The sequence below is a fragment of the Verticillium nonalfalfae genome (genome assembly GCF_003724135.2).
Source record: "Verticillium nonalfalfae strain VnAa140/NRRL 66861 chromosome Unknown scaffold_27, whole genome shotgun sequence".
NCBI classification, from domain to species: domain Eukaryota; kingdom Fungi; phylum Ascomycota; class Sordariomycetes; order Glomerellales; family Plectosphaerellaceae; genus Verticillium; species Verticillium nonalfalfae.
The window spans coordinates 223,163-245,858 of NW_021167252.1; the positions used below are offsets into that span (position 1 = coordinate 223,163).

Below are 22,696 nucleotides of genomic sequence, written 5' to 3' on the forward strand. Positions count from 1 at the left end.
CTAGCCCAAGTAGGGGGGTAAGAGACCGGGGCCCTTGGCGCTCACGGGGCCTCGGACGGAGAAATCGAACAGGCATGGTCCTGAAAGGGAACACCCTGGCCCCCTGAACGACAGAGTTGGTGACGATGTCGGCACCTGTTTTAAGACCAACCCGGAGCAGGGAAGGGCGCTGGGGTGCAGAGGGCGAGTGGGTGGCGCGGCCCCAGAGGGCTTGGAAACATAACGGGGCCACCCATCACTGGATGTTTGGTTTCTCTCGGCCTTGTTTTTGTTGTCTTGTTGATTTGTTTGTTGTGGGAATGATGGCAGCGAACATTGAGGGAGGCGCCGAGATGGTGTCGTATGTGGACAGGTGAGGGTCTAGGTAGACTGGGCCAGGGATAGATGCTGTTGAGATGATGATGAAGATGAAGAAGCACAGTCAAGGAGAGGGGCATCGGAATTGCACTCCGTGTGGCCAATGGACCTTTCCACAACAGTGTCTCTGTGCAACGTGACGTTGGGTGAAAAAGGCTGTGTGAGTGGTGGGGAGCAGAGGCAGGCTGTCAGTGGGTTGATGTCTCGGGAGGCAAGACTCAGGAGCACCCCCGGCTGCCACAGGCTGGCACAGACAAGGCGGTTTGGGTGGGTAGGTGGGTGGGAGTTGTGGAAGCAGGAGCAACCAGGGGTGTTTTGGAAGTGTGAGAGAGAAACGCGCCAATTACCCCTTGCAGCTGCCCGCAAAAAACATGTGCGGGTGCTTGTGGCGCCGTGTGTCCGACCTGTGTCTGGCTTGTGCCTGGCTCGTTCCTGGCCCGTGCCTGACATTTATCTGGGCCCTTGGTACCCGTCCGTCGCTGGCCCAGACCAGCTCCTGTGGAGGAAAGGCAAGAGGGGCCACAAGGGGGGGGCCTTGCCCAATAATCCACACGTGCCCCGCTCCTCCACTCCAGGGCAAGACAACAGCCTGAACTTTTGGGAACCGGGAGCCAGGAACTACCAGCGAAGGGGGTAGGGGGTGGTTCAGAAGAAAGTGACAGTTGGCAAGCAACTGACTTGAGCCTGGTTCGCCACGAACCTGGCTCTTTGGCTTCATTGGTACCGTATCAAGGCTGGCGATACTATATCTGCCGATGGAAGTTCGATCTGTTCACAGCGTGCCACTGCCTCTGCAATGACGAGTACCCTCGTCCATCTCATCGCACTCGCCCCCCACGCTCCCACGCTGTCTGCCATCTTCAGTACCTGATCAAGATACCTAGGATCTGCGAGGACCCTGCGGTAGAACGCTCCGGCCGGTATGACAGCTCCTGGACGCCGCGCACACAGCTACAGGAGCAATGAAGGATCACTCGTTGGGGGGGGGGCATTTGGTCAACAGGCTGGCAAACCCGTGGAGCGTACACAGTGGCGTTTGGTCGACAGATGGCAATATCAAGAATGAGGGACCAAGCGACACGTTGACCTCAGCGTATGAGGCCTTCCTTGCCCTGTCGCTACGTGCCACCATCAAATCGTCACCCGTGCTGTCAAGATTCTCAACCTGGGTCTGCCCTGTCTGGTGCGTGTTTTGCCTACAGATGCGGGGCATGAAGCCTGACCCTAGGTACCTGCTTGACACACAAGCTCCCTAGACGGTTGTTATTATTTTTTTTTTTATGATGCTGTTGTTGCTGTTACTGTTGCTGTTGCTGCTGCTGCTGCTGCATTCATCGGGTAGCCCCCTCCGACAGTGGAGAGAGAGAGAACAAGGCGAGGACGAATGATAAGTGCAGGCCGCAAGAACTGGGGCTCGCTCGTCATGCGTAGAGGACCAAACGAAGTTTTGAGCGTCCTCATGAGGCTTTGCAGCATCGTATCCAAGACCTCGAGGCTTGTCAGCCTGGTTGTACCCTGGCCAAAACTGGCGGACAAAGTCCCATTTCTGGATCCTCGGGACCCGAACCAAGGTTAGGGTTTGCTCATCTACGGAAACACTCACCACAGTTTTCCTCTTACTGGCTGCCGGCCCCCCTGTGATGGCTGGCTGGAGAGGGACAACCCCCTGCCCATGGCTGTGGTCAGACTTGCGTGCGCATATCACCGACTCGATAAGTCTCCGCCGTATGCACGCTTCGACCTCGACGTCCTGTGCCAGCGCACGAGCTGCTGTTTTTTTATCTTTTTTTTTCATGTCAGATGTTCATGCATGGCCGTCTGCTCCACAACGTCGCCGTCTTGCTGATGAGCAGCAGCAACTAAGCGACAGGTGACCAAGATTGATGCTCGTCCCTACAGAGGCGACTGTCGTCAAAGTTGAGCAACACTGATTGCCCTTTGCCCCCTCGCTGAACGCTGCTCAGAGAGTATCAAGACGAGATTCGAGCAAGGGCCTCAGAGATGCTAAGCCTGGTCTATTTTAGCCCTGGGCCCGGCGCCCTTTAGGCTTGGTTCCCCGGGGCTGGTCGATGCTGGCCTTTGGGGAAACGGTTCTCTCGATGAGGAAATGATCAGTGGCGACATTTCAACTTTGCTATCCAACTGTACAGGAGATCAGCCCCCCAAAAGCGAGATAGATTGGCAGTCCTCATCGGACTCGCCGCAGCAGGTGCGTCTTCACGTAGGTGCCCCTGCCGCAATATGTGTACGAGTCGAGCGACGTTAGCCGCACACAATTTCAACGATTGCTGACAGGCAAGCTCAGGAGAGGAGCAGGAGTTTGGCGAGAGAAAAGACTGAGTTTCCGACCATTGGATGTTTCCGACCCGCAATGCCGCCGTGCTCTGGCGTCTTCCGCACCGCCCGCTGTTCCTGCAGTAGCGTCTCCTGCTCGCCATCCGACGAACGGTGACGGCGTCGCGGCGGCGAAAGGGGCTCGGCCGTGTGACTGGCCGCGCTGATAGCCTAATCGGCAAGCGTTGGCTTGACGCTCGTGGTGGCTGTCAGTCGACTCGTGCTACTTGTCAAGCTCCTGGTGGCTGGCGTTTCTTGGCTGCCCTATCCTCGGTCTCGGGGATGCAGCGACGTGGGATTCCGGTTGCCGACTCGTAGGGTCGTATCTCTAGCACAGAATACGGCTGCCGACAGCCGGATCTCCAAAGACCAATGGACGCGTCTCGCTCGACGAGCTGCGAACCGTCTCTGTCAGCGTAATCTTACGCGGTGCGACAGACGCTGAACTTCGACGCGTTCAGCTTCTCAGCGAGGATTCAGTGGTTTGTCACCCGACACCTTTCTTTGCTTTTGGCCATCGAAAATCAGGCGATGTCAGGCCACTAGCCCGGGCGACTAGTACCGATAATGAAGCCGCGACAGGAAGGGGAACCAGATGTACAAGTAGGGCGTCTGGGTCTGACCTCCTTCCCGTCCCGTGGCCCGCATGGTTTATCCTATCTGTCTGTCTTTCTTTCTACGTTTGAGGCTTCCGGCCGGCCGGCCTGCCTGCGCTTCGATTAGAGTGAGGGTCGAGACAGGGACGATGCGGTCTGTGTGCGGAGGAACAATTTCGCGTTCTAGCCCTGATTTAGGACAGAACATCGATCTGAGTGAAACATGTTGCGACGGGGTCTGGTCCATTGGCTCATTTTGTTCGACGACGACGACGACAACTGGAGTATAGTTTTGCGAGTGCCATGTCGCGGCCAGATTTGTCACAAATTGCTGGACTTTCTCGTCGCGGGTGCCAGATGACCGGGCCGGCTGGGCAGCTGACTCTGGCCGTACGGCAGGTACTTTGTGAGCTACGATCAGTGCGCCAGGTGCCGCCATCGTCGGCGGCTCAAGGTTCTGGTGCAGGGCGATTTGGCATCCTGAGGGTGGCCTGAGGCCGTACATGTACATCATGCATGGGTACGATCCTTCTGCCAAATGAGAGTGAGCAAGGGAGAGGGCGAGGCGGACGCACAAGTCAAGGAGAAGAGATGCTGCTTCCACCGAGCTGACTGGGCGAGGCGCCTCAGGTAAGCAGCGCGAGGTCGAGCAGTCAGCCACCGGCCGGCGGTACGTAAGCAGTGAGGGTCGAGCAGAGGCACAGGGGCGAACAGTGAGGTCACAGGGCCAGTGACGTCGGAGGGGCAGCGCGACACCCCACCACCGCCAGACCTGCCCACCTCTGGCAAGGCTCGCCTCTGCTCCGCCGTCACGTCAGGCTGCAGTTTGTACCGGCTCCAGTGGCCTCGCCCTCACACCACCGACGCTTGTTGATGCTGTGACAGGGTCGACGGAGGGGGCGGGCACGCCAGAAGTGAACTGATTCGTCCCGCTCCGTGACCAAGACGGCCACTGCAGTCGGCCACTGCAGTCGGCCACTGGAGTGCGCCTGCTTCGAGTGCCAGTGCGCCTGCTGCGAGTCTTGCTGGGAAGGAAACCCCACCTGACCCCAGCTTGCCTGCCTTCCGTACGTGCTCCCTACCTTACCTTACCTTACCTTACCTCAGGCACCCGGCGTCTGTCACCTTCCCCGGCTTTCTCAGAGATCGAACGACATATGCTCCTTCCGTCTTGAACCCGGCGACTCCCTTCCTTCTTAATGCTCCTTCTTTGTCCTCCTTCCTCGTCTCGAAAACCCATCGCTCCCAAGTGGCCCCCGACCTCAACTCTCTTCCTTTCATCGACGACCACGAACTCGACAGCACCACCATCAGCACCACCACATCCGCCTCGATCACCCATCATGACGTCCAACGGTGATACGCACATGCCTCCGCGCGGCGCTTCACCCCCCATCGGCTCGCCGCGGTCCCTGTCCGTCTCGCTACAGGCCGCCGCTACTCTCAATGCCGGCATCCAGCGTGAGCACGATGCCCCTCGTCGTACGTGCTGCCCCGCCACGGGCATTCCTGTCCTGCCCTGTCCTATGCCCGCCGCAGTCTCCCACACTAACCTCACCGTGTCCGCCCGCCACAGAATCGACGCAAGCCTCCCAACCACAGGGCTCCCAGTCGCCTACCGGCCGGAGACGATCTGCCGTGCTCATGAACCTCCACCTCAACGACCCTGCCCTTCCCGGCCCCGGCGAGATGGTGGCCGAGGAACAGCCCGGTCGCCACAACCAAGCTTCGAGCCCCAACCCGAGCGCGGGTGTCTTGCCCTCCGCCAGTCCTCAGCCCATTTCGAGCTCGCCGCACCTGATTCAGGGCGGCGACCCCCATCACAACCGCGCACCGAGTCTCGGTGAGCTCCACCAGGAGCTCGAGGCCGAGCAGGAAGCTCAAGTGGTACGTTCAACATGAGGAACACTTCCCGGCCGGCATCGCAGCACACCCCTTGACTGACGCTCTTGTCTTTGGCTTTCGCCAGAACCGGCTGCTGCACACCATTAGAGAGCAGCAGCTCCAGCTCCAGCAGCTGCGCGAAGGCGGCCCCGATGCGTCAGCCGCTGATGACTCGGCCATCGCCTCGGAACGCTCCCAGCACGGCACCCCCACCACCCAGCACGCCGCGCTGGCGCAGACGACACCCGTCCCCCCCGTCCCCACCGGTGGCTCCTTCTCGCGGTCTCCAGGCATCGCCCACCACCCCCGCAGCTCCTTTGACATGGCGAGGGCCGATCTGCGTCGTCGATCCAGGACCCCGAGCCGCGGGCCCTCGCCCAGACTCAGGGCGACCTCGATCAGCGGCGAGAGTGATCAGCTGGGACTGGGCGGCCGCGATGAGAATGCCTTTTACCAGGCCGAAACCCAGACGCTTGTGCGGGAGAACCAGATGCTGCGACACCGCATTCGAGACCTTGGTATGCGACCCTGCCCTTGTTATCTACGCCCTTGGATTACTACTAACAGAATACGCAGAACGTCAACTCGCAGATGCCACCCCCGGCAGTCCCAGCCTCGGCAACCCCAACGAACCAGCCCAGCCGTCGAATCTGACGCGAGCTACGTCCATTGACGAGGAGAAACCTACGGCCTCCATCTCCGACACGGTCACGGCGGGGGAGACGCCAAAGCAGTAGGCGGGCTGCGGTCGCGAGCTGAATCACCCGGACATGATAGCAAAGAGAAAGCATCCATTCGGCGTTTGGGGGTCGTTTATTTTCCTTGTGTATGAATCACAGAATCCATGGAGTCAGGAAGGGAGGGGACGTCGCAAAACATGGGCGCGGCGTTGGGCTGCCCACACGTCAGGACACAGGGGGCATCTACTTTGTTGTATGCGTTATTGCCATTTTTTGTGCTTTTGTCGTTATGCCGTGCTTGCCGTTGCTTGTCCGTGCCGGACTATAGAGGCCGACCTCTGGAGCATGTGACATTTTCATGCCCCCTTACTCGAATGAGTGCATGTCGATCTGTTCAACCGAGATGGCAACATGTTGATGATTCCATGTTGACTCGTAGATTTCACAAACGACTACATAGTATCGGACGGGCTCATGACCTGCCAAAGCAAAACAACATGAGGCAGTGACAAGAAACAAACAGAATGCTTCCCTCTACTTGTAAAGCAACGCCTCCACCCGCTCAGCAATGGCCAGACAGCTCGTCAATCCGGGGCTCTCGATACCCAGCAGGCTCACGAGCCCCTCAAAGCCGTCCTCCTTGCGGACGACGAAGTCGTGGAAGGCGCCCGTGGGCAGCAGCTTCGGCCGAATGCCAGCATAGTCGGGGGCCAGCGCGTCGGCGTCGAGGCCCGGCAGGTACTCGCGGATGGCCTGGACGGCCTCGTCGAGCCGCGCCGGGTTGGGCGCCACGTCGCTCGGGTCGTCGACCCACTCGACGTCGGGCCCGAAGCGGATGCGCCCGCCGAGGTCGAGCGTCAGGTGCGTGCCGAGACCGCCGACGCCGGGCTCGGGCGCCGGGTAGATGAGGCGGTTCACGTTGAGGCTGCTGCCACTACTGCCAGAGTAGGCGAAATAGTTGCCCTTGGCGTAGAACATGGCCATCTGTCGCTCGGCCGGCACGATCATGTTGTGGACGTCGACGGCGCCGAGGCCCGCCGCGTTGACGACAACGTCGGCCGTGACGGTGCTCGACTCGCCCGTCGCCGCGTCGACGACGGTCACGGCCCAGCCGCCGGCGCCGGCGCGCTGCAGCGGCTCGACGGCCTCGACGCGCGACTGCACGGCGACGGTGCCGCCCTCGTCCTCGAACAGGCCCCGCAGCGCGACCATGAGGCCGTGGGCGTCGACGATGCCCGTCTCAGGCGATGCCAGGACGCCGGCGCGCGCGCGCACGGCGGGCTCGAGACGCCGGGCGTCGGCGTCGGCGACCCAGTGCAGGGGCGGGGCGTCCTGGGCGTCGGCGTCGACGGACGCGTAGAGGCGCTCGAGGGCGGCGCGCTGGGCGTCGTTCTGCGCGACGAGCCACTTGCCGGTGCGGCGGTGGGCGACACGGTGGGCGGCGCAAAAGGCGTACAGCAGGCGGCGGCCGCGCGTGCAGAGGGCCGTCTTGAGCGTGCCGCGGCCGTAGTAGAGCCCCGCGTGGACGACCTCGCTGTTGCGCGACGACGTCTCGGTGCCCGGGTGCGCGTGGCGCTCGACGAGCAGCGTCGTGCTCGACGGGTGCGTGGCCGTCAGGTGGCGGGCTGTGGCGAGGCCGACGACGCCGGCGCCGATGACCTGGAGGGCGGGCGCACAAGGCGTTAGCTTGCAGAGACGCGAGGGACAGGCAATGGACGGGGGGCGAGGCGGACAATGTGGGTAAAGTCGGCGTCCCTGGGGACGGTCGAGGCAAAGCTGCGTCGTCTTCTCGTGTCGAGGCGCAGGCACTGGGTTACCCGCCGCGCTGCCGGGCGCAGAGGTGTGGCCGTGGACATGGTTCGAGGTTTGTCTCCAGTTGGTGCGGGTTTTCGCTGCTGGACGGAAACTGAGGTGGTGCGTTGAACAAGTGATGTTGGCGTTGGAGGTGGGTATCGGCAGGATATCATTCATGCCGTTGCTGTTCGCTCCGGCCGCCCGCACTGGGGTCCGATTGCGGGCCGGCGTTTTCGTCGTGGCGTGACGCTACGGCAGCGGACGGCGAGGTTGGAAGCTCGAGGCTAGAAGGAGGAGGCTTTGAATCATTGTCTGATGCTTGTATATGTTGTGTTGAAGCTTGCTTTCGTCGCGTTTCCGGTCTTTTGTCGTGGGCTCATCTGCGGCTGCATGCTGGATGAGCTGTGGATAGGGCAAGCTTGCACGTCTCACCTTGGGTTGGAGGTACACGGAAGATGTGCTGGCCAACACTGAATTCAATCCTGACAATAAAGGACGGTCACTATCATGTGAGTAGATGGGCAGAGGTGAGCGTGCATGCATCCACGATCAACACGTTCTGTTCGTAGACCTCCTTGGAGTCTCTCGGGATCCTCACCCAGCTGAACTCTGTTGACTATTCCCATTCACGACCGCCTGCTCATGCTATCCTCTCACTTAACTATCTGCACAGCACTACTCGTCTGTAAGTACTACTCCCATCTGCATCTAGCCGTCTCCCACATCCACAGCAGAGCCGCCTCACCGTGGTAGTATTCCTGATTCATGCACAATCTGTGATAGCGTTGCTGATTCATGTACAATCTGTAATAGCATTACTTTAACCATGTACAATAGGCGATACTCGTCATACTACTGATCCATCACCCGCCGTACGCCGTATACCCATCCAAAAAAAAAAAAAAACACCACCAAGAAAAAACCCCGTGTTATACAGCCTTGAGGCCCTTCACCCGCAACCCAATCATCGCATCGTCAGCTTGGGGCAGTATTTGCGCCCCTGCGTATCCACGTGAAACTCATAGATGCCATTCTCGGCGCCGACAAATCTGCAACGCCGTCAGCACAACCCACAAACACTGTCTCTCCAAGTCAATGGCATGGACTCACAATGTACGCCCGTCCTCACTCCACGAGATGCCCGCCGTGTTGTCCGGCTCCGGCGGGCTCTCGTGCACCGCGTGGTCGACGACGACGCGCCGCCGCGCCAGCCTCTCGTCCATCTCGCGCATGGCCACCGAATTGATGAAGGGCAGAAACGACGAGCGGTCGCGGTCGCGGTCTCGTTCGCGGTCCCGTTCTCTCTCCCTCTCGCGCTCGCGCTCCCTCTCCCGCTCCCGCTGTCTCTCGCGCTCCCTGTCGCGGGCCCGCTCCCGCTCCCGCTCCCGCTCTCGCTGCCGCTCCCGCTGCGTCGTCTCCGACTCTTCGGCCGCCGACCGCAGCGTCGCGAGGTTCGTCTCGAGCGAAATGTTGTACAGCGCCTCGAGCTCGGCCCACCCGCCCGTCGCCGGGAGCACGGCCGTCGCCGTGTTGACCGTCGCCGGCGTCAGTGTCGTGGGAGAACCGACGCCGCCGCCGCCGCCGCCGCCGCCGTCACTCGATCGGACGGTGGCGCTCCGCCGCGGCGGCGCAAAGAGGGCGCGTCGTTCGCGATCCCGCTCGCTCGTGCCCTCCTGCGCCAGCCGCTGAATGGTGCGCACGCGCTCCTGGCCGCGTTCGCGCGAATCGCGCAGCCAGTCGCTGAGGGCGCGCGTGATGTTGCTGCGCTCTTCCCGTTCGCGTTCTTCCTCACGCACAACCCGCGCCACGTCGTCCGCAGCGCCCGCGCCTTCGCTGTTGTCTGGCCGCGGGAGGCGGCCGCTCGCCGTCAACGCCGCCGTCAGGGTGGGGCTCGACGAGTGGTCCGCCAGGCGGGCGGCGATGCGATCCGTCTGCTCCCTGCGGCGGCGTTCGGCCTGCAGGGCCTCGAGGACGACCGTCTCCTCGTGCGAGAGGGGTAAGCCGTGCCGGTCTGCGCCCTCGGGGCCGCGGAGGCGGCGCAGGTCGGACAGGTTCAGCGAGGAGGACAGGTTCGCGGCGAGATTGTCGCTCCGCTCGCCCCGGCCCTCGAGCAGCCGCGGGTCGACCGAGTTTCGGTCGAGGATGCTGACGTGGCTGAAGTCGTCGGTGGCGCTGATGTTGAGAATCTGCTGCTGCGCGAAGCCAGACCGAATGTCGGCAATGCCCACGTGGCCTCGGTCTTCGGTCCAGGCCAGCAGGTCAAAGGGGCCAGGGCAAAAGGCCATGTCGCGGATGGCGCCTTCGCTCACCATGGGCCGCGACGAGTCAAAGGTCGTCAGCAGCGGGTCGGCGTCGAGATCGGTCAAGGTCTCGACGTCGAAGATGGAGACGGTGCCGTACTGCGTGCCGACGGCCAGATACGCGCCCGAGTGGGAAAAGCAGGCGGCAAAGCTGCCGCGGCTGTCGGAGAGGTCGCCCTTGCGCTGGCTCTTGAGCAGGACCTTCCTCGCCTCTTCCCACTGATACGCGGTCGCGTTGGTGTCGCCGGCGGCCGTCTGGTCGTCGTGCTTCTCGACGCGCCGGTGTATGTAGAGGTAGGGGTCGTCGAGGATGGCAATCAGGAGACGGCCGTCGGGCGACAAGAGGGACCGGTTCACGTAGTCAGGATAGGTGACCATGTCGAGGGGCTCCGTCTTGTCCTTGGCCTCAAAGTCGTGCAGGCTGATGACGACGACCGTCTTGTCATTGTTGGCGAGGACAGCGACGGGCTCGTTGTACCGGTCCGGCGTGGGCGGCGCCATGTCCTGGGGGAACCAGAGCGTGACGCAGTTGACCCTATCACGCGCTAGCTTCATGCTCTTGGCCGTCGCCGTCTTGCCCGCGCGGGGGAGCAGGCGCGTGCGCGGGACGACGGAGCCGTCTGGACGCATGTAGGCCAGGCCGATGCGGGCAAAGTCGCCGTCGACGTCAAAGCTCGACTGCAGGTCGCCGAGATCGCTGGCGGCGCTGTTGAGGGGGTCGTGGGCGTCGTGGGCGTCGTGCACCTGCAGGGCCGTGAACTCGCCCGTCTCGCCGCCGCAGCACACCCATCCGTTCTGGGCGACGAGGCAGCGCGGGGAGAAGGACAGCAGCCGCACAGTCTCACACTCGTTTGTCGCCGTGTTCAGCCGCTGGACGTGGTTGGCGCCATTGCCACCGGGAAAATACACGGTTTCTTGGGCATCGGCGCTGATGAGTGATCGCAGCTGCCAGTGTCTGGGTCACGCAGAAGGTTGGTCAGCGAACAGCTTCCTGAGTAGGTTTATTCCCCTGTCCTCCCCAATTTGCTGGGCGGCGGCCCTGGAGATGCGAAGAGAACGATGCCGATGAAGCGGCAGTGGGAGACGTACTGCGACTTGACAGGGATGCGATAGTGTCGTCGTGCTTTTCGGGAGATCAGGCGCTCGGTCGGATAGCATCTGCGGACGAGAGAGACGGGGTTAGTTGTAGTTCTGGTCCCGGGGATGGATGGAGCAAGCAAAGAGAGGTTTTGTGTGCTTGTGTGCTTGTGTGTTTGTGTGTTTGTATGTTTCTATGTTTCTATGCAGGGTCGACGGGGGAGAGAAGGAAGGAGCAGGTCGTACGAGACGCCGTCCTTGACGGCCATGCTGGCGCCTGGTTAAGGCTGGCGACGCCGATGCTGCTGCAGGGTTGCGGCGGTGATCAGTTGTCGTTCCTCCTGTTGTTGTTTGTCGCCTTGTCGCCGTGTCGTCTCGTCGTCTTGTCGACTTTGTCGGTCGCGGGCAGGCGGGCGGGCGGAAGGACGGGCGGGCGCGTGCAGTGTGCAGCGTGCAGCAAGCGTGTAGTAGGACGACAAGTTGGAGGCGAGTTGGAGGTTGGCAGCGAAAGATGACCAAGATGTAGTTTGCGTCGACGTGGATGCGGATGCGGATGCAGATGCAGATGCAGACGCGGCGTGAGGATTCGGTCAGGAACACGGAGGAGACGGAATGTGGGCGAGATGCAGACGGTAGGGGTTCCGGACTGGAGATGTTTTTCTTGGGGGGAGGCAAAAAAGATCGAGGAAGCCAAGTGATGTTTCGCTGTCGACCACCGTGAATGGTACGAATGGAGAAGGGCGGAATGTGGGTGAACAGCAGTGATGGCTCGGGTGATGAGATGTCAAGGGCGAGCACCTAATCAAAGGATCCATGGAGGGGCCGCGCTGGGGTTGCATCATCGCCTGCGGTACCTTGACCTCCACCTCGTGTTGCTGACGCCCGAAGTATCTCGGCCAGGAGCATCTCGACATCGAGAACCTCGACATCGAGAATCCCCCTCCTTCCATCGCCACATTCAGCATGTTCATGCCATCTTGACGCCGTTTTGACGCCTGGCCCTACACTAGTCAATGAAAGCAGCTCAGCTGCAGCGGCATGTGCCCGATGTGCTTGCCAAAATCACCCGGATGCAGGTCGGTCCAGCGTCTGGATACCTCGGTCACGTCGTCCCAAAGAGGCAAACACAAGTGGAATCATTCTGGGGCCCGATGGCTCTCCCCTGTCCAGGCATTCATCGTCGACACCCATCAGTGCGGCGACGCAGCAGTGCGACGTGCAGTACGGTGATCTGGGTAGACCCAAACTCCAGTCCCATCGGATGTCCAAGTTCGCCACGCGGTGGACCTCATGCCCGTTCTTCGATCGCCTCTGAAAAAGACACCTTGACAAATCGAATTCCTCTCCTTGTTGGTGCAGTAGTAGTAGTAGAAGAAGAAGAATACGAAGAAGAAGAGGAGGAGGAGGTCGGGAGCTCTTTCAGCTCGATGTTTGAGTACATCCCACGACGAGTTGAAATTTCGATCCTACTTCACAGACATGATTCCAGGGCTGCGAGTAACACTGGAATGGCCCCCTAGCTACTTCCACGCCGACTTGTACTTCACATAGCACGGAAGCTTCGCCAGGGCTGCCTTCATACAGCGCATCTTCTCTCCATGTGAAGATGCGACGGGGACGAGGCCAACTCTGTGACCTCCAGTCGGTATCGCTCTCATTCTGTGACGCAACTCTGCTTCGTGATCATCATCGTGACTGACTGTTTTAAGTAGCTTGATGGTATGATACGCATCGCAGGGGATGTTGGACGATGGAGCTGGGTGCAGGTGCAGGCGCAGGCTGCAGTCCTGACGACAGCCTCCATGAGCCCTGATCCCTGAACGGTCACGTGTGCACGGCGACACTGTTCCTCCGGGCAAATGGGTTTGCCAATGGCTGTGGGGACAGGGGGGAATTGGAATGGGGCCCCTGCGGCTTTCGGTCGGCTTCTACGACTGGGGGCGATGATTGCTCTCGGCCCAAAAAATTTCGACCCGTCTCCTTCCCTTCTGCCATCATCACTCCTCCATCTCCCCAAATAATAACCCTCCCCTTTCCATCGTCACTTGCCGCGTGCATCATCCTGCTCTTCCTCCAATCCATTTCTCTTTTTTTATACCCCCCCCTTCCTCTCTCCCATCCACACACCACAGCCAAGATGATGGCCTCGCGTCTTTCCAGAGCTGTAAGTCTCAGTCCATTTGCGCCTTCGCGTCGAGCTGAGCTCTTTCGCGCACGCGCACACCACCAACCTGCTCCGATAGCCCGCTAACCGAGCTTCCTCGACAGCTGCCCCGAGCTACCTCAGCACGCGCTGCTGCTTTCGCTCGTCCTTCCTTCGCTACCAGATTCGCTCGCTATGAGTCAACGGAAGCCGAGGGCAAGGTGACGGGCACCGTCATCGGTATCGATCTCGGTAAGTCATCAATGTCTCCCCTGTGCCCTGCATGAAAAGCTTTTCGGAAGCTTTGTGGCGCATCACCGCAACAGTCGTGCTGACCATGCCACCCACAGGTACCACCAACTCTGCCGTTGCCGTCATGGAGGGCAAGATCCCCAAGATTATTGAGAACGCCGAAGGTCAGTCACACCCTGCCAGATCGTAACCCCAGTGGCATGCTCTAACCGAGTCAATAGGTACCCGCACAACCCCTTCCGTCGTTGCGTTCGCGCAAGATGGCGAGCGTCTCGTCGGTGTTGCCGCCAAGCGTCAGGCCGTCGTCAACCCCGAGAACACCCTCTTCGCCACCAAGCGTCTCATCGGCCGCAAGTTCACCGATGCTGAGGTCCAGAAGGACATCAAGGAGGTTCCCTACAAGATCGTCCAGCACACCAACGGCGACGCTTGGGTCTCCGCCCGTGACCAGAAGTACTCTCCTTCCCAGATCGGTGGCTTCGTCCTGAACAAGATGAAGGAGACGGCCGAGGCCTACCTCTCCAAGCCTGTCAAGAACGCCGTCGTCACTGTCCCTGCCTACTTCAACGACTCTCAGCGTCAGGCCACCAAGGATGCTGGTCAGATTGCCGGCCTGAACGTTCTGCGTGTCGTCAACGAGCCCACCGCTGCCGCCCTTGCCTACGGCATGGAGAAGGACGCCGACCGTGTTGTCGCCGTCTACGATCTTGGCGGTGGTACCTTCGATATCTCCGTTCTCGAGATCCAGAACGGTGTCTTCGAGGTCAAGTCCACCAACGGTGACACCCACCTGGGTGGTGAGGACTTTGACATCCACCTCGTCCGCCACCTCGTCCAGACCTTCAAGAACGAGTCCGGCATTGACCTGTCCAACGACCGCATGGCCATCCAGCGTATCCGTGAGGCCGCCGAGAAGGCCAAGATTGAGCTGTCCTCGTCCCTCCAGACCGACGTCAACCTGCCCTTCATCACTGCCGACTCGTCCGGCCCCAAGCACATCAACCTCAAGCTCACCCGTGCTCAGCTTGAGAAGATGATGGACCCCCTCATCACCAGGACCATCGGTCCCGTCCGCAAGGCTCTCAAGGACGCCAACCTCGAGACCAAGGACATCCAGGAGGTCATCCTCGTTGGCGGCATGACCCGTATGCCCAAGGTGTCCGAGTCTGTCAAGAGCATCTTCGGCCGCGACCCCGCCAAGTCGGTCAACCCCGACGAGGCCGTCGCCATGGGTGCCGCCATCCAGGGTGCTGTCCTCTCTGGTGAGGTCAAGGACCTTCTCCTGCTCGACGTCACTCCCCTCTCTCTCGGTATCGAGACCCTCGGCGGCGTCTTCACTCGTCTGATCAACCGCAACACCACCATCCCCACCAAGAAGTCCCAGGTCTTCTCCACGGCCGCCGACTTCCAGACCGCCGTCGAGATCAAGGTCTACCAGGGTGAGCGTGAGCTTGTCCGTGACAACAAGATGCTCGGCAACTTCCAGCTCGTTGGCATCCCCCCTGCGCACCGCGGTGTTCCCCAGGTCGAGGTTACCTTCGACATTGACGCTGACTCGATTGTCCACGTCCACGCCAAGGACAAGTCCACCAACAAGGACCAGTCCATCACCATTGCTTCCGGCTCGGGCCTGTCTGACAACGAGATCCAGCAGATGGTCGAGGACTCGGAGAAGTACGCCGAGGCTGACAAGGAGCGCAAGGGCTCCATCGAGGCTGCCAACCGCGCCGACAGTGTCCTCAACGATACTGAGCGTGCCCTGAACGAGTACGCTGAGAAGCTCGAGAAGGAGGAGGCCGACAAGATCCGTGAGAAGATTGCCGCCCTCCGCGAGTTCGTCTCCAAGAGCCTCGCTGGCGAGGGCACCGCCACCGCCGCCGAGATCAAGGAGAAGACCGACGACCTCCAGGTCGCTTCCCTCAACCTCTTCGACAAGATGCACAAGGCCCGCAACGACTCTGGCGAGCAGTCCTCTTCCTCCCAGGAGAACACCTCCGAGAACAAGGAGGAGAAGAAGCCTTAAATGGTCCCTCGTCTCTTCTGAATTCTCCCAAAAAAAAACGGAAATTCCATTGTACCCAAACTGAAAACAACACAAAACAACATGCTAGGATCGTGTCTGAATAGCTGGAAGGCCTAAGAAAGGCCTTCGAACCTCCACTGTATTCTCACCTGTACTCATATTCCCCCGCAACCGGCACGCTTCCCCTGTTTTACCCCCTCCCCCTTTTACCTTGTTCTTAATACTTGCGCGCGCGGGCAGAGGGAAACTGGCGTTGGAGCATCAAAAAGATTTTGACTCGAGATACCTGTGTGGTATTCATGACATGAAGGCATGGATCGGGGGACCATTGGGCGGCTGCAAATGTACAAAGCTGTTGAGTAGCTAGACGCAGATAATCCTACATCCCCTCTCAAGAAGAATTTACATTGTACCATAGCCACACGTTACTGGTTTGCAGGAATTAAAATATCTGTCCCGCGACTAACCTGCCTCGTTCGGCCGTTGTGGGTAGGACGGTACTCTATGAAACCACAACCAACCCAGAGTCCTTCCTTGTAGCCGCCGAAGTGGGAATAAACAAGCAGCCACATGTGACCCGCGGCTTCAAGACCGCCGACCGGGCCCGAGGCCATGCTGCCCTGTTTCCTGGAGTGTTGTCGTGCCCGGTACAAACGCAGACACACAAGACTATTGTGCGGAACACACCATGGCCCATACGACATGTCGGCAGATGGAAGAGATCAGCGTGATATGCGCAGTCTTTTTTTCTTTGTCTGTCTCATGTGAATGGGGATGGGATGCGGAGGGAACGTACCTTGAGTGACGATGTGTTCTGTGCTGTCTACCTGCCCCTTTCAATTCACCTAGCGTTTGTTAGCCGAGGGGAGGAAGGGGTACTTTACCTGGCGGGATGGTGTGTAACGTGAAGTTGTTCGGACCGAGAGCTTGACCTTTAGCACTTGTTAGCCAGGAGGGGGGTGGTTTAGGAGACATACCTCGTTCCTCTACTGCCGCCTGTCGCGGTCGGGACCTCTCGACCTTCGAGCTTGTGGGCTTGAGGTGGGGAGAATGGGAGACGGATGACGGGTGGTTGAAGGACCTTTTTATGTCCGTCTGCAGGAGTACATGCTGTGATCAGGAAGGAGGGGGACTTGACACGGGCGCTCACGAAATAACAATGGCTTGGTCGCTTTGGACTAGGAGGGCTCTTTGTTGAGGCCCATCGGCACAACACTGTCACTCTGGTCATCAAACGATGACACTGCCGTACGAGCACCGTCTTGCCCGTGGGCAACAAGGATACATGTCGCAGGTTGTGGAACATGAGCACTGCACTGGGTCACGGCAAGTCGGCGCGCCTCGAACACGATGAATGGTATGATTGACAGCTAGACGGGCCCGTTTTTTTTTTCTTCACCTTCCAAAGCCGAACCAGCCCTTCTTTTGTGCGGGCGGCGCCGTTTTGTCCTCAGCAGCTGCCTTCTCCTGGGGCTTCGACTCGGGGGCGGCGCCGCCCTCGCGAGGGTAGTCGATGTAGTTCCAGGCGATGTCGAGGAAGATGGGCTTGACGGGCACGGGCGCGACCTGCGGCGGGATCTCGACAATGTTGGTGAGGTCGACGCCGCCGACGGGGTACTGGTGCAGGCGCTCGATGAGCGGAGGCGCCCGCCCGTCGGCTTCCTGAGCCTTCGCCGCCTCCTTCTGGAGGTGGAAGATGTGGACGAGGGCGCGCTGGCGCTGCAGCTCGCCGTCGAGGAAATCCTCGAGGTACTCGGCGTCCTCGGCAACAGGTTGGATGTTACGAGGGGAGCCGGCGGAAGGCTGGGGCACCTTGGCAAGGGCGGGCGCCGCGGCCTGCGCCTCGTCGCGTGCGTGGTTGATCAGCGCGAGAGCATTGACGGGGTTGCCAACGATGTTGTGCGAGCGAGCGATCGTGAGGGCCCTGTACAGAGATTAGCATTTGCTGCGCACATGATACGTGGTGGAGATGATCATACTTGAGAGCTCCAAAGTACTGGGTCGTTGCATCCAGCTGGTGGGCCAGCGATTCATCGGCCGCCACACCAGGCAGTTCCCGAACAGATTGCACGCTCTGCAGGATGCCCTCGTACAGAGCCACGAGCTCGCGGAGCTTGGCGATCTTGCGACTCGGCGGGTCTACCTTGCGCTTTCGAATCTCTGCCGTTTCCTTCCTCGACTTCTTGCGCGACAAAGGCTGGTAGTTCTCCTCGGCACCGTCATGCTCACCAGTCAGAACACGGTTGCGTCCGATCCGCCAGCTGATCATCTCGTAGTTGACGGCCGTCCTGGTAATCTGCAGGCTCTGCATGCGGGGGTCGCTCTGGGCAACGCCCTCCCCACGCAGCTCGTCGATCGCCTCCTTCGTTGCGTCGACAGCATCTTGCGTCGCCGTAAGGATATCATCATAGGCACCGGCCGCCGTCTTCGGGTCGGATCCAGAAAGGGCAGCCAACTGTTCAGAGAGGTCTGCCTTGGCCTCCTGCACCTGACCCCACGCCAGCGAGATGGCCGCATCTTCAATCTTCACCTCGCGTGAGCGCCAGGTCAGGGTCTTTGGAGCGTTCTCCGAGCCCGACGACTTCTCCGCCGAGTCAGACGTCTCTTGCTTCAGAATGTTGGGGTTCAGACCGTTGAGCTGTTGGACAAGCCATGCATCGGACTGAGGGAAGGCCTTGCGCGCAATCGTCGTCACAGGGACCGTTCGAGGCGTCTTTGCCTGGTACGCGGCATAGCGGATGGACGGGTCAATCGTCTCCGAGAGGAGGTCCTTGTAGATGTCGCCCTTGGCCGCCGTGGCCAGGGCGCTGTAGATGATGCGCGCAACGGCGTAGGCCTTGACGCTGGGGTCCCAGGCCTGCTTCTCGAAGGATGCGGCGCCCCTGATCAGGGCAGCATACGCCTTGGCCTCGAGCTTGTCGTCCCTCTCGGCGCCAGCTTGGTCCTCGGTCAAGAGTTCGACGAGAGTCTCAGCGGTGCGGGCGGCCTTTTCGAGTCGTGAAACAATATGTTTGCGCGTGCGGCTGTTGATCCCGTCGGTATCGGCAGAGTGCGCAGCCTTGATGCTCATGGCATTGGCCCAGGCTCTTTCGCTAGTCAGGAGAAGGAGATGCATGTATCTGGGAGGGGAGGGGGTCAATAAGCTGGCGGGAAAGATGGTGGGGAGGTCGAGGCCATACTCGCGGTTCTGCGCAATCTGCTCGGCAGTGACGTCGTCCTTCTTTTGGAATTTCCCCCTGTTCCGGGTTACGATCCCAAGCTTCTTCCTGCAGTTCAGGAGCTTCTTGCCCAGCTGTGTCTGGTAGGTGGCATAGTCGCCGTACAGGAGTGCCGCGTCCCGTCCAGAGACGACAAACTTGGTGATATCCATGGCAGAGGTAGCCCGACGGCAGGTTCGAGACGGATGCCGGCAGCTTCCTCGGGTGCGTTGGTGACGATGAAGAATGGAATCGGTCGGACTGCCGCGAATGCCGAATGCGTGTTGGATGAACGAGGACTCCTCGGAGGATCGAAAGCTGTGATCTCGGACCGTCGCACGTCTTGGTCGAGCCACTCAATCAACCAAGCACTCGCTTCACTGGACGAGTGTCTGGCGGGGGTTGGTGGGGCAAAACTGTCTTCACTCTTCCTTCGCCTTGGCATTAGGGTAGGCTGTGGCTGTGCCTGACTGTGGCTCAAAGGCAAAGGCGTGTTCTCATGGTGGAGCCACGCCGGGTGGTCCGAGCTCCCGCCCATGATGGACCGCGATTGATTTTCTGCAGCGAGGCAATCGACTGATCATCCGATGCAGGTCCCTCCCCCCAAGAGCTTTTTGCAGACAGCTTCAATCCCCATCAGCGTCCCCCGAAAGCTGTTGACAAAAGAAAAAACACCTCCGCATCATCAGCATGCCATATCTCATGCCTTAGTCCTCGTACTGCCCGTCTCATCGTCGAGGACCGTCTGGACACACCCGCGCCCATGCTGGAGAGAACGGCTGCCGCGTTGGAGCCCTGCACCTTTCAACGTTCTCTTCCATCATCCATCAGAGCTCGGCGAAACCTTCACACCGGCTTCTGGCAGCATGGCGCAGCGCCCCTCGACCTGGCCAGTCTATGGGCACCCAACGGTCACGACACACAGGGCATGAGGGAGCCCGCCGCTTCTTCCCACACTCCCGACAGGCTCGTTGCCTCGGCCTTTCTCCTCGACTTTCTCTACCCCCGAGGCACCGTGGCTTTCCTGCGGCGCCTGACTCCCGCTTCTGCAACATCCTCTGTCCAGCGACAGCCCCAGCAGGGCACGACCCGGCTCTTTACCTCAGCATCCCACGACGCACATGCCGCCCCCGAACCAGCGGATATCTTTGAACATGGTGCCCCTTCCACTCCATCACCGTCGACACAAACGATCGCGCCTGTCGCCAGTCACGCAAGATGTTCCGAGCAACAGGATGGCCAGCACGTCACCGCCGCCACCGACGCGCAGCCAGAACTGATGAGAGAGCTCATGGCACAGAAAGACGCCGAGTACTTTGGGCAGATTTGGGACTTGTGGCGGCAGCTGAACCCCCAGCGCAGGGCTGAGCTGCGCCCAGAAGTCATTGCGTACTTTCACCGGTCAACGTCAGCTGCCAACGCCGACCGCGTTCTCGCCCTCTTCTCCGAGATGGACTCGTCCTCTTGGACGCCCCCCATCCTGACTGCAGCGGTGGCCGCCGAGCTTCGTCAAGGCGATGTCAAGAGAGCACTCAAGATATATCATACGGCACTCAAGGAGCGGGAGCTGGTGGGTGGGCTCGGGCATCTCCTCGCCCATGCTTTTCGACACTCGGCCTGGGATCTCATTCGTGGGATCTGGACGCCCTACAGACACCTGTTTGCGGCGAAAGGGGTACAAGCAGGCGATCTGTCACCACTTTTGGCAGTTCCAGACCTAGGCACGCAAGTACTTGAATTCATGGAGAACATCAAGGCATGTGAGGGCCTGCCAGATCTGACTCCCAAAGCAAAGCCGAAACAGGGAAGGAGAAACCGGCCCAGGTCAGCTCCGTCCGATGCTGAGGCTACTGACGGCCTTGTCAGGCTACTCCGAGAAGCATCCAAGCGCGCCTTGGTACAGCCTTGCAAGCCGGATGAAGCCCTGCAACTCCTTCAGGTCATTTCCCACTCAGAGTGGTACTCGATCTATCTCAACAAAGCCGTCGAACGAGGCCAAGAGGAGCATATGGCTGAGATTTACCGCGAGTTCCGCAAGCTCAGCAAGCATGTTAATTGGCGTATACTACATGGCATGTTCGACGTTTTTTATCCCCACGACGTAGCAGGTCTCGAGCAGGTCTATGAGGATTTTCATCGCTCGTACGGCAAGCTTGATCAGTGGGGATTCCGCAAGTACCTCAAATTTTATGCCTCGCGCGGCGATGTTAGGTCTACCAAGAGGCTTTGGTCCGAATACGTGGCCAAAGGACATCACAAAGGCATTATGAAGGATCCCGAGACGTTCAATCATGTCCTGAACGCATACAGCAATCGCGGCATCCCAGAAGATACGCGGCAGGTCTTTGACGACTTGACAGTGAAGTACAACGTGACACCGGATGTTGTCAGCTGGAACATCCTGCTCAAAACCTACGTCAGAGCGGATCGCTACGACGATGCAATTCAAGCATTCGAGGACCTCTCCGAGTCTGTTGCTCCTGATTCGATCAGCTTCGGTACCATCATGGCCATGACCGGTGACAAGGGCGACCTGGCGAGGACCGAGAGCTTCTTTGAACAGGCTCAAGAGTTGAAAGTGGAGGTAGATGCTGCCATTGTTTACGGCCTGGTCGAGGCGTATTGCCAGAACGATCGCTTTCACGAAGCCAAGTTAGCCTGCATTTCTGCAACGAGGAAAGGAATTCCAGGAGACAACGCTTACTTCTGGAATTGTCTCATCAAGTATCAATCACATCGGCGGAACTTGGGAGGCGCGTACCGGACAATGGACCTCATGGCTGAGCACGGCGTCAAGTGGAACGCAGCAACGTACGATCTCGCTCTGCAGTCTCTCCTTTATACGAAACAAACCGACCATGCATACCAGCTTCTCCTATCGACACTGGAAGACAAATCGTTCCCTGTCACTGAGCAGCATTTCGCAACAGTAATGTCGAGCGCTTTGCGGACCGGCCAGCCGCGGAAGGTCGAGGCTATCCGCGCTGCTATGGAACAGAAAGGCTATCCCATGTCTATGGAGACGTCGATCGCCACGGTGGACGCCCTGCTGAAGCAGCAATCGACTGCTCACCGAGGCGAAGAAGGAGACGTCAAGAGGGTGGCTCTCACGCCTGAAAAAGCACACGAGCTGGGTAAGTCTCTTGTTGACTACTTTCAGAGAGTGCTTCAGAGCCAATACAAGGATCCGATCACGGATTCTGGTTCCGATCGCTGGATGATGAGGCAACCTGGCGACAAGAGCTTGATAGGATCCTATGCTCGTGTTGTTCAGCGCGCCATGGTGGTCCTCGCACAGTCCGGAGACTTTGCCTCGGTCCACGAGATCCTCGACCTGTATTCAAAAGCAATGCAAGGCGGGTCGAGACATACAGCATCCACTCCACTGCCCCTAGTCGACACGATGATGCTAGCAAATTTCTTGGACAACAAACACGACCTGGTCAAGGACGCGTGGGAAGTCGCGTGGCAGAAAGCGTTGGCGCAAGGCCGACCCAAGACGTACGAAAAACCAGGCATTCTTCCCAGTCATCGGTACGATCTCTGCGGTCCGGTACATTCGATGCAGCGCGTGTTAGCAGCTGAGAAGGATCATCAAGGGCTCATCGACCTGGTGGAGAAGGTCACCAGCGCGGGTTTCAAACTTGACAGCCGCAACTGGAATTACATATGCCGCGCGCTCGTGGAGATGAGCCAGTGGGAGCAGGCATGCGACTACTGCGAGAACATGCTCATGACTGGCTGGCGCGGTTGGGCGCCTCACCGTCGCGGCCACAGCAAGCCCAAGACATTGCCTATCGAAGTGCGGCGCAGAGGCAACGCGCCACGGTGGTTACGGCCTGACGGCATCACGCTAAACTTGCTGCGCGACCAGTATGTCGTTCTGAAGTCCGAGGCGCCCTGGTCTAGCACTATCGAGGCCCAGCTCCATCGCGTACAAGAGAAGTGCCCGAGGTTATGGCGGGCTTTTCTGTCCAAGGAAGAGTCGCGGAAGACGGTCGAGAGTGGGTTGCTGTGATGCAACAGCCGAGTTCGCTCCGACATTTCAAGTCGTGTATA

At 59.7% G+C, this 22,696-nt stretch overlaps 6 protein-coding genes across 6 annotated transcripts; 3 read left to right on the plus strand and 3 right to left on the minus strand.

Moving 5' to 3' along the window:
- Window positions 1-4,630: 4,630 nt before the first annotated feature.
- Window positions 4,631-5,908, plus strand: D7B24_004729 (uncharacterized protein; the record flags this gene model as incomplete). The annotated part of the gene is made up of 4 exons (XM_028638895.1): window positions 4,631-4,769; window positions 4,864-5,174; window positions 5,257-5,689; window positions 5,748-5,908. 4 exons carry the CDS (start codon window positions 4,631-4,633, stop codon window positions 5,906-5,908), a joined length of 1,044 nt encoding a protein of 347 aa, XP_028496618.1.
- A 477-nt stretch (window positions 5,909-6,385) lies between these two features.
- Window positions 6,386-7,707, minus strand: D7B24_004730 (uncharacterized protein; the record flags this gene model as incomplete). The annotated part of the gene is made up of 2 exons (XM_028638896.1): window positions 6,386-7,510; window positions 7,585-7,707. The coding sequence occupies 2 exons, from the start codon at window positions 7,705-7,707 to the stop codon at window positions 6,386-6,388; spliced, it is 1,248 nt and encodes a 415-aa protein (XP_028496619.1).
- A 902-nt stretch (window positions 7,708-8,609) lies between these two features.
- Window positions 8,610-11,291, minus strand: D7B24_004731 (uncharacterized protein; the record flags this gene model as incomplete). Its single annotated transcript, XM_028638897.1, has 4 exons — window positions 8,610-8,694; window positions 8,756-10,900; window positions 11,035-11,103; window positions 11,269-11,291. 4 exons carry the CDS (start codon window positions 11,289-11,291, stop codon window positions 8,610-8,612), a joined length of 2,322 nt encoding a protein of 773 aa, XP_028496620.1.
- Window positions 11,292-13,159: 1,868 nt separating this feature from the next.
- HSPA9 (Stress-70 protein, mitochondrial) lies at window positions 13,160-15,440 on the plus strand (the record flags this gene model as incomplete). Its single annotated transcript, XM_028638898.1, has 4 exons — window positions 13,160-13,186; window positions 13,291-13,417; window positions 13,516-13,581; window positions 13,639-15,440. 4 exons carry the CDS (start codon window positions 13,160-13,162, stop codon window positions 15,438-15,440), a joined length of 2,022 nt encoding a protein of 673 aa, XP_028496621.1.
- An 841-nt stretch (window positions 15,441-16,281) lies between these two features.
- On the minus strand, window positions 16,282-18,810 carry D7B24_004733 (uncharacterized protein; the record flags this gene model as incomplete). Its single annotated transcript, XM_028638899.1, has 7 exons — window positions 16,282-16,285; window positions 16,418-16,535; window positions 16,591-16,618; window positions 16,693-16,756; window positions 16,840-17,364; window positions 17,420-18,559; window positions 18,620-18,810. 7 exons carry the CDS (start codon window positions 18,808-18,810, stop codon window positions 16,282-16,284), a joined length of 2,070 nt encoding a protein of 689 aa, XP_028496622.1.
- A 590-nt stretch (window positions 18,811-19,400) lies between these two features.
- On the plus strand, window positions 19,401-22,655 carry D7B24_004734 (uncharacterized protein; the record flags this gene model as incomplete). The annotated part of the gene is made up of 1 exon (XM_028638900.1): window positions 19,401-22,655. One exon carries the CDS (start codon window positions 19,401-19,403, stop codon window positions 22,653-22,655), a length of 3,255 nt encoding a protein of 1,084 aa, XP_028496623.1.
- Between the last annotated feature and the right edge of the window lie 41 nt (window positions 22,656-22,696).